At 41.7% G+C, this 11,303-nt stretch overlaps 1 protein-coding gene across 1 annotated transcript; it reads right to left on the reverse strand.

Annotated features, from left to right (window-relative positions):
* Positions 1–787: 787 nt before the first annotated feature.
* On the reverse strand, positions 788–10,166 carry LOC112075833 (transmembrane 6 superfamily member 1-like). Its single transcript, XM_070441087.1, is given in 10 exon segments — positions 788–990; positions 5,163–5,255; positions 5,570–5,674; positions 6,130–6,212; positions 6,215–6,246; positions 6,450–6,536; positions 8,375–8,474; positions 8,783–8,884; positions 9,319–9,422; positions 9,647–10,166. Coding segments are annotated over 10 exon segments (999 nt in total). The 5' UTR covers positions 9,766–10,166; the 3' UTR covers positions 788–816.
* Between the last annotated feature and the right edge of the window lie 1,137 nt (positions 10,167–11,303).

The raw sequence follows: 11,303 nt of genomic DNA on the forward strand, positions 1-11,303 counted from the left end.
TGTTGTATTTGTGTGTGTGTGTGTTTGTGGGTGTGTGTATTTGTGTGGTGTGTGTGTATTTGTTGTGTGTGTGTGTGTGTGTGTGTGTGTGTGTGTGTGTGTGTGTGTGTGTGTGTGTGTGTGTATGTGTGTGTGTGTGTGTGTGTGTGTGATGTGTGTGTGTGTGTGTGTGTGTGTGTGTGTGTGTGTATTTGTGTGTGTGTGTGTGTGTATTTGTGTGTGTGTGTGTGTGTGTGTGTGTGTGTGTGTGTGTGTGTGTGTGTGTGTGTGTGTGTGTGTGTGTGTGTGTGTGTGTGTGTGTGTTGTGTGGTGTGTGTGTGTTGCGTGCACTGGCCTCTGCAGTACTACAGCTTGTCCACAGGAATACAGATGAGTTAACCATGGGCAGAGCCACAGTCATTCACATAATTTATCTAAGACAACACTGGAATTTGTATAGCTGAAATATCCCCTAGGTATAGCTCTAGGATCCTCTCACCAAGATCAGCATGTAGGAAGGGGAACCTACTTCTTTTTATAGCACACAGCGGGCAATTGTCACTGCTTTCTGTGCCAGAGAGAGAAAAACTGGCTAATATTCAAAGCTGCAATAGTTACCATAGGACCTGGGTTCAAATAGTATTTGTATCACCTGTCAAACTGAAATTGAGCTTCATTGAACTTCCCTGACAATGAAACCAAAGCCACAGTCCCATAAGTGCAAATCCCACTCATCTAGCACTCCAGGTAGGCTCAATCAAACTATGAAAGCAATTTTAAAAGCAAACAAATACTGTTTTAAACCAGGTCTACTCCCCCAACATAGAAATAGAACGACTAGAATAAAAATAGTAATTTKATTCCAGTTATATTTCTAAGCTCCCCACTCACCTGTGCTATTGCCCCAGAGTGGACCAGAGTGAGGTCAGGCATCCACTCACACCCAGGCACGAGCAGCCCGTAGAGCGCAATGATGTAGTACGGACCGGAGTAAAGCATGTTCACTATCATCTAGGACACAGCAGAGACATAATAGGCTGCGTTTACACAGGCAGCACAATTCTGATCTGTTTTCCACTAATTGGCCTTTTGACCAATCAGATCAGCTCTGAAAAATATGTGAAAAGATTTGATATGATTGGTCAAAAAAAAKAAWTRGTGGAAAATAGATCAGAATTGGGCTGCCTGTGTAAACGCAGCTATAGAGGTTAAAAGGGGTCCTACTATATAGTTTGAGGTAAGTAGTGAGTCATGGGTAACTGCATACATGGCGTGTGTCTGAAAGTGGGCGTGTCAACAGAAGTGGGAGAATTAACAGAAGTGGGTGTGTGGAAAGCGAATCAGCAAATAGGGCAGATTTGTTGCCACTCAAGACCGTTTTGTGTGGCTGATTGGGCGGCACGACGAGTCGATTGTTGATAACTGTAGCATTTTAGCTAAGCCTAACCCTTTTCCTAACCTTAACCTCATTCTAACCTGCCACGTTAATTATCCTAACCTGCCACGTTAATTATCCTAACCTACTATATTAATTCTCCTAACCTGCTACGTTAATTATCCTAACCTGCCACGTTAATTCTCCTAACCTGCCACGTTAATTCTCCTAACCTGCTACGTTATTTCTCCTAACCTGCCACGTTATTTCTGCTAACCTGCCAAGTTATTTATCCTTACCTGCTACGTTAATTCTCCTAACCTGCCACATTAATTTCCTAACCTGCCACATTAATTATCCTAACCTGCCACGTTAATTCTCCTAACCTGCCACGTTAATTCTCCTTACCTGCTACGTTAATTCTCCTAACCTGCACCGTTATTTCTGCTAACCTGCCAAGTTAATTATCCTAACCTGCTACGTTATTTCTCCTAAACCTGCCACGTTATTTCTCCTAACCTGCCAAGTTAATTATCCTTACCTGCTACGTTAATTCTCCTAACCTGCCACGTTATTTCTCCTAACCTGCCACGTTAATTATCCTACTGCCACGTTAATTCTCCTAACCTGCCACTTTAATTCTCCTAACCTGCCACGTTAATTTTTCCTAACCTGCCACGTTTCATTTCCTAACCTGCCACGTGTCACGACTCCTACCGAAGGTGGCTCCCCTTCCTGTTCGGGTGGTGCTCGGCGGTCGCTCGTCACCGGCCTACTAGCTGCCACCGATCCCTTTTCCCTTTCTGTTGGTTTGGTCTGATTTGTTTCACCTGTTTCTCGTTTAGACTTTTAGTTTGGCTATTTAAGTCGGTAGGCCCGCCTGCTCTTCGTGCGGGCTTGTTTATTCCCACTTTGTATGTGGTAGTGCAATCTGGGTTTGTTTTCTGTTTTGGGCATTTTGTTTTATGACGCTCAGTTTCGTTGTATGTACTATTTTGCCCGGTGCTGATTAAAGCGCTATTCAGAACTTTCTGCCTCCTGCACCTGACTCCGCACCCACTACGCCTAAGGTTGTTACACCACGTTAATTCTCCTAACCTGCTACGTTAATTATCCTAACCTATCCTGCTATGTAAACATTAAACTGACCCGCGGTGCGCCTGGCTATGGCCGGTCTAACCGATAATGGAGCGATGATGTCACACGCATCGCTGTTAATCCACCTACTGATGTCACTCCCATCGCTGTTAATCCACCTACTGATGTTACTCCCATCGCTGTAATCCACCTACTGATGTTACTCCATCGCTGTTAATCCACCTACTGATGTTACTCCCATCGCTGTTAATCGACCTACTGATGTTACTCCATCGCTGTTAATCCACCTACTGATGTTACTCCCATCGCTGTTAATCCACCTACTGATGTTACTCCCATCGCTGTTAATCCACCTACTGATGTACTCCCATCGCTGTTAATCCACCTACTGATGTTACTCCCATGCTGTTAATCCACCTATGATGTTACCCATCGCTGTTATCCACCTACTGATGTTAACCCATCGCTGTTAATCCACCTACTGATGTTCTCCCATCGCTGTTAATCCACCTACTGATGTCCTCCCATCGCTGTTAATCACCTACTGATGTTACGCCCATCGCTGTTAATCCACCTACTGATGTTAAACCCATCGCTGTTAATCCACCTACTGATGTTAAACCCATCGCTGTTAATCCACCTACTGATGTTCCTCCCATCGCTGTTAATCCACCTACTAATGTTAAACCCATCGCTGTTAATCCACCTACTGATGTCACTCCCATCGCTGTTAATCCACCTACTGATGTTCCTCCCATCGCTGTTAATCCACCTACTGATGTTAAACCCATCGCTGTTAATCCACCTACTGATGTTAACCCATCGCTGTTAATCCACCAACTGATGTCACTCCATCGCTGTTAATCCACCTACTGATGTTCCTCCCATCGCTGTTAATCCACCTACTGATGTTACGCCCATCGCTGTTAATCCACCTACTGATGTTAAACCCATCGCTGTTAATCCACCTACTGATGTTAAACCCATCGCTGTTAATCCACCTACTGATGTTCCTCCCATCGCTGTTAATCCACCTACTGATGTTCCTCCCATCGCTGTTAATCCACCTACTGATGTTACGCCCATCGCTGTTAATCCACCTACTGATGTTCCTCCCATCGCTGTTAATCCACCTACTGATGTTACGCCCATCGCTGTTAATCCACCTACGATGTTAAACCCATCGCGTAATCCCCTACTGATGTTAAACCCATCTCGTTAATCCCCCTACTGATGTTAAACCCATCGCTGTTAATCCACCTACTGATGTTACTCCCATCGCTGTTAATCCACCTACTGATGTTAAACCATCGCTGTTAATCCACCTAATGATGTTAAACCATCCTGTTAATCCACCTACTGATGTTACTCCCATCGCTGTTAATCCACCTACTGATGTTACTCCATCGCTGTTAATCCACCTACTGATGTTACCATCGCTGTTAATCCACCTACTGATGTTACCAATCGCTGTTATCCACCTAATGATGTTAAACCCATCGCTGTTAATCCACCTACTGATGTTACCATCGCTGTTAATCCACCTACTGATGTTACGCCATCGCTGTTAATCCACCTACTGATGTTACTCCCATCGCTGTTTAATCCAACTACTGATGTTCCTCCCATCGCTGTTAATCCACCTACTGATGTTACCCCATCGCTGTTAATCCACCTACTGATGTTACTCCCATCGCTGTTAATCCACCTACTGATGTTACGCCAATCGCTGTTAATCCACCTACTGATGTTACCAATCGCTGTTATCCACCTAATGATGTTAAACCCATCGCTGTTAATCCACCTACTGATGTTACGCCAATCGCTTTAATCCACCTACTGATGTTACGCCAATCGCTGTTAATCCACCTACTGATGTTACTCCATCGCTGTTAATCCACCTACTGATGTTCCTCCCATCGCGTTAATCCACCTACTGATTTACCCAATCGCTGTTAATCCACCTATGATGTTAAACCCATCGCTGTTAATCCACCTACTGATGTTAAACCCATCGCTGTTAATCCACCTAATGATGTTAAACCCATCGCTGTTAATCCACCTACTGATGTTACTCCCATCGCTGTTGATCCACCCCTTCTTTGCCAACGCCCACTTTCAGACACACTCCAAGTATGSAGTTACTYATGCTTATAATTATCTGGGCCCTCTTAAAGGGATGGTTCATCCCTAAACCCTCAAACCTGTTGAGATATTTCCATACCCTATTACTAAGTGATCTAAAATCAAGCTGTTTATATATTCTATGTGCTAGTCTATCTGCTGTGTAGATCCTACTAAAGCATTAGGAGAAATCAGCAGGCCTCCATCCCATATGAATGTAAAGGTTGACACCGTCTCATCCGATCTAATGATAAGACGGTGCTATATTTCTCTTGCTAAAACACCTGCTTTGTTAGCTAACTCCCATAAGTGAAAATAAATTGTAACTTTTCTTTAACAATTTCCGTGAGGAAAAACGTAAGTTTAACAAGACATTTAGTATTAAACAGCGCGCGACAAGCMCCACATGCAAATGAAATCAAGAGTTAAAGTATCAAAGCTTCTGTTATTTAGAATGTTGTGTTTGGTTTATAGCACAGCTGTTTTAGTGAGAGGAAAATATCACCTCTATTTTAGACATGACAAACGTATGAGTCCATCATCCATATAACAGTGTGCTCCATGGCTTGGTCTTTTCATTCCTTACCTGTATTTTAGGATAAGATGAGGGGTCCTTCAGGTAAGGCTCATATAGCTGTGTGTACTCCTGACACCACTCTGTCGGGCAGTCCAGGGCCACCTAGGCCAGACACTGTTCAATGAGTGTTACATCAGACCCAGTTCTAAACAGCTAAATGGGCCTCAAACCTTTCTTCAGCAATGAGTATAACTATAATGATGAGGTCATTTTGTAAGAGAAGCTTTTATTCAGCTCAGAGTGACATTCAGTACCATGCTCTAACATTTTCATCCATCATCCTTCTCATGTAGTTTTGACCTTTATTTAACCCTCTTTTACGAGGGGGACATGGCAGCTGCCACTGTAACCCATTGATCCATTCGAAATACAACTGGCTGGCATCTGTAGTTTGGCAATGTCTCTGTGGTTCTTACCAGGCCTCTGAAGACACAGAAAAATGTAGCAGGGACGAGGTAGATGACAAACAGAAAGTCTAGGGGCCTCTCCACCAGCGTAGTCCTCTGGGCCTCATTGATACTCTGACAGAAAAAATATATATAGAAAAATACACCAACATCAGCAATGTCTCTCTGTTTTAATGGATAGTGATATTGCTCAAGTCAGGATTTGTAGCTCGAYGTGTGCACACCAAAAAAGCTTTGCAGGATTGAGTGAACAAAATAAAAATAAAAATTGCTTCAGATTGAAATGCTGCAGACTGACATGAAAACATTTTGTCAAAAAACGCTTGGCCTCTGCAAGAGGAGCCAATTCCCATTGAATTGTCTAATAATATCTGGGAACATCTATTTTTACTGTGGCATCTTTAACCAAATTCCCTGGTGGTCAATCATGGTGGATGTATCATTGCTCAAACAAGTAGCCCTGTTACTGATAAATGGAGAGTGACTATGTCACTTGCAGTGTTGCATTATGGCATCTGGTTACAACGCAATATCGTATGACCTTTGACCCTGAAGGATTGGGCTCTTACCATTGTCCGAGCCTGTCTGGTGGCGGACTGGCTGAAGACGCGGAAGCAGGCCCACACCGACACCACGACGTAGAGCATGTGACCAGGAACAGAGGGCTCAGCTGGGTACCATACTTCCTGGTGGGGAGAGATCAAAAAGCATGTGTGAAAATAATGTTCCTCTCTGAGGATTTACAATACATGTTGTGTCCGTCTGTCCAGGTGTAAATCTCACTAGATCCGTGCTGAGACTGATTTGCATTGTGTTCAGGGATAAAGCATATCAAGCCATGCATGTTCAATAAAGTAACGGTCTAATTTTATCCATCGTTTGAGTGTACCCACCCACAACATTTCCAGGAATGTAGACGATGATGCGCATGAGAATGGACCCCACCCAGTACAGGCCGGTGGCTCTGTAGCTTGCCCTGCAAAGACAGGCAACACACACATTCCAACACACACAACACAGACATCACACATCATTACTGTGGCTCCTTGTTGTAGCCCATAACTAGGCCCTCTATGAGCACTGGTCAGAATTAGTGCACTACACTATATCACTTTCTCGCTCAAATTTTTCACATTCATTCAGGATTATCGTAATCAGGGTAGCATCCACATTCAGGTAAAAACATCCTTCTATTCTTATTTACAATAAAGTGACTCCAAAATAATACAATACATTATTTACCATTAATTATATTGTGCACAAAATAATCTGAAACACAACAAAAACAAACAGCAAATGCATCCAACAAATTTGTAGAGTCACAAGCTTGATGTGTCATTACATGCTATGATATGGAACCAAAAGTTAACTTGTCCCAATACATTTGGTCCCCTAAAATCGGGGACTATGTACAAAATGTACTTTAATTTCTAAACAATTCACCCAATATGGATGAAAATACCCTCAAATTAAAAGCGGACAGTCTGTACTTTAACCTCAGAGTATCATTTCAAATCCAAATTGCTGGAGTACAGAGCCAAAACAACAACAAATTAGTAAAATGTCCCAAAACTTTTGGAGCTCACTGTATATAATGGCACCCCAAGTCATCATGTCTGATACTGACATGGGTTATGTCTGTTAATGTGTGAGCATGAGCTAAAGGCTGAGACAACCTCATAATAAGGACTTATTACGGAGTTATTACACCCAGATACGTACAGTTCAGTGGTATTTGCTATCAATGTAAATGTATGATTGTTTCAGCTTCCTTACCTTTAAAGACTTTTTATAAACTGGGTTGGGTCGAGCCCTGAATGCTGATTGGCTGACAGCCGTGGCATATCAGACCGAATACCACGGCTATGACAAAACAATTATTGTTACTGCTCTAATTACGTTGGCAACCAGTTTATAATAGCAATAAGGCACCTCAGGGGTTTTGTGGTATATGACCAATATACTACGGCTAAGGGCTGTATCCAGACACTATGCGTTGCGTTGTGCATAAGAACAGCCCTTAGCCGTGGTATATTGGCCATATACCACACCTCTTCAAGCCTTATTGCGTAAATAACTCCATTAAACTTACTTATATAGTCTTAACGATTCCATTGCACTTAGTTATATGGTCTGAATAGACTCCATTAAACTTACTTATATAGTTCTAACGATTCCATTGCACTTAGTTATATGGTCTTAATAGACTCCATTAAACTTACTTATATAGTCTTAACGATTCCATTGCACTTAGTTATATGGTCTTAATAGACTCCATTGAACTTACTTATATGGTCTTAACTTTGTGTGAGCATGAGCCAAAGGCTGAGACAACCTAATAAGGACTTATTTAGGAGTTATTACCCCCAGATAAATACAGTTGAGTGGTAGTTACTATCAATGTAAATGCATGTAGGGCAGCAGGTAGCCTAGTGGTTAGAGCATTAGGCCAGTAACTGAAAGATTGCTAGATCGAATCCCCGAGCTGACAAGGTAAAATCTGTCGTTCTGCCCCTGAACAAGGCAGTTAACCCACTGTTCCCAGGCTGTCATTGTAAATAAAAATTTGTTCTTAACTGACTTGCCTGGTTAAATAAATAAAAATTGATTGTTTTAGCTTCCTTACCTATATAGTCTTAACAGATTCCATTGACTTTAGTCTTAACAGACTCCATTGAACTTACTTAGTTATACGGTCTTAATAGACTCCATTAAACTTACTTATACAGTCTTAACAGACTCACTTAAATGTTTTTTCTAAACCTCTTTGGATGTGTCTCCTAAACGGCTATAAAGTCAATGTAAAGCACATACCCCCAGGTTATAGCTGCAACCATGAGCAGGTACATGAGATAGTGGACACATCCATCCCAATAGGAGATCATGTGTCCATGGGCCGTGTTAATGTAGGGGTCTGCCTGTAATGTACATGATAAAGATATATTACTATAACACTGTTAAAGTCTGCTTTCATTGGGTTCCTCATTCCATGGGTCAGTTTTCATTTCTGTATTCACTGGCATAGACTGTAGGTAGTGTGTGTGTGTGTGTGTGTGTGTGTGTGTGTGTGTGTGTGTGTGTGTGTGTGTGTGTGTGTGTGTGTGTGTGTGTGTGTGTGTGTGTGTGTGTGTGTGTGTGTGTGTGTGTGTGTGTGTGTGTGTGTGTGTGTGTGTGTGTCCGTCGTCGTCGTCGTCTGTGTGTGTGTACCACAGGGATGTTTACTTGCATTTTTGAGATAGAAGGTGATGAAACCATCGATGATACTGTCCTGCTCCAGACCAATGATCAGGTTTACCACACTCAGGAATGCATACACTGCAAACACTGGCAGAACAAGAGAACACTGAATAATACAGTTCCATTTTACTTTGACTTATTTKAGTTATTCTAGTCATTTAGCAGACGCGCTTACAATCAGTTCCTTCAATTAACAAACACATAACAAAATCATAGCAAAGTAAAACCTTCATCAAAAATCTGCAAAATKAGTGGTATAGTGTGCGTAGCAAAGACAGGTACAACAGCGCAGTTAGAKCCCGTTGTGGCTCAGTTGGTAGAGCATAGCGCCTGTAACACCAGGTMCAGGACCGTCGCTTGTCCATTCCCACTGGGGCCGCACATATCAACATGTATGCACTACTGTAAGTCACTTTGGATATACTGTATGTATAGAAAAACTAGCCTAAACCTACAAGTCTTAGTTAAAATAGAGGATACCTGCACTGGTGAATGTATAGGAAACCAGTGTAAACTCTCACCATAGAATAGAGGGTCTCTGGGTGCCTTCTTCTTGAATAGAAAGCATGCAGAAATAGCCAAGATAAGAACAGTTGTAGATCCAGCGAAAAAGACTGTCTCAATGCTAGAAATAAAAAATACTCAATTAATTAGGCCTAAACAGAAATAACCTGCTAAGAATAAAATCAACTAGGATACATATTACTAATGCCTTTAAACTAGATTGCATACAAGACTGCATACAAAACTACTAGGCTATAGCATCATCCACTATCTAGCATTATAAGGTTTATTAACGGCTACAATAAAACACATGACAACTATATTATCGACAATATCCCTACTCACCTGTTAGTGTAGATCAGAGAGTTAAAGAAAAAGGAAATGGGTATTGATGTCAAGGACAAGATAAAAACTCCCGTCCCAGCAGACGTGTTCATTGCTCTATTTACACTGTCGACGCGCATAAATAAATATTTGTTACTGAAAATAAAACACAAAATTATATCTGCTAAAAAACATTAGAACATGTTGCTCCATTCAGAMCATGTRATACAGGAAAATGTTTAGAGAACTAGCRAATGCATTTTTTATTGGGCGCGTGCTGCGCCGTACTACTATTCTGCCAGCACCGTGTGCGCATCTCAATCGTATAATAAGGCTTCCTTCTCTCCCTGCCTAATTGACAATGCAGAAGTAGGGAAACCTAGGCTTAGGTTATCTGCTTTTACCTGTCTATGTGTCACAGGTCAGTATGGATGAAGAGAAGGAAAGCAAGAGAGAGGAAGCGACTGGAAAGCATTGAGATCCCCTTTCCTATGGCGCTAAGTTCTATTTTGACTGCTGTCGTCGACGCATGATCCCACAAGTGGAGTTCACGTCCTGAACATGACACGTGATTAATGGCATTTTATCACGTAAATCTTGGATGGGGGAAAAAAAAAAAAAAAGTGGGATGCAGGTTTCTCCCTGTACACCAAGGCAGACCGTAGAATAAATAAGGGGGCATATAACAGACAATGAAAGATCTAACAACATTCTATGATTACATTCTCCTAAAACAGGTTATAGGCCACATGTGCACAACAAAGCTAGAATAGTAGGCAAAATTAAGAGGGGTAAATAGACCAATAATTAGGGTGAGGCACATGGGCTACTAACATCTTACCACACAACATACACTTAGTATTACTTTCTTAGCTACAGTATACATATCTCCCTGGCATATAACATAATTTATGCAGCAGCATACATGACATTTTTGGACTCACCTTGTTGTGCTGTGCTCACCTGAAGAGGAAGGTGGCGCGATGGCTTCGTGGGCAAATTTTGCCATCAAAGTCTGGCATTCACTGAATTTATGGTGCTTTCAAAACAACTGGGAACTCTGAAAAAAACGGTTGAATCATGATGACGTCAATGTCTTAAGGTCGTAGCTCTAGAAAGAGGCCAGATTCACACTCCGAGTTGGATGACCGTTCAAAACGTATTTTCCCAGTCGGAGTCATTTATTCCCGATTTCCAGGTTTTTGAATTCATTGAAGTCAAGTTTTCGCAGTTCCAAGTTAACTCTTGTTTTGTACGCGGCACAAATCATGATTCATTGACAGCATGGCCAATGTTGAATGTTTATCATTTAAATTTGGAAAAGAGCCCCTTAATCCCAGATTTGGGACACACCAGCCACTGAAAAGCAGGCTAGTGATATATATATAGCTCCTTGAAAAACTTGAATAAATATATATGTATATATTAATGTAATATTCATCTCTCTCTCTCTATCTATATATATATATAGCTCCCCCTGAAAAATCGGAATAAATATATACAATATATACATATAAATATATATATATATATATATACATATCTATTTATTCCGATTTTTCAGGGGGAGCTGCAACCCTCAGCAACCCAACTTCCCGCGACTATGGACAGAGAGCTGTAATTAGAAGGGGTCAAGTGATTCAGCACTTGTGGATGTTTTTTACATCGATCTTTAGAA

This window comes from Salvelinus sp. IW2-2015, unplaced genomic scaffold, assembly GCF_002910315.2.
Source record: "Salvelinus sp. IW2-2015 unplaced genomic scaffold, ASM291031v2 Un_scaffold3426, whole genome shotgun sequence".
NCBI lineage: Eukaryota > Metazoa > Chordata > Actinopteri > Salmoniformes > Salmonidae > Salvelinus > Salvelinus sp. IW2-2015.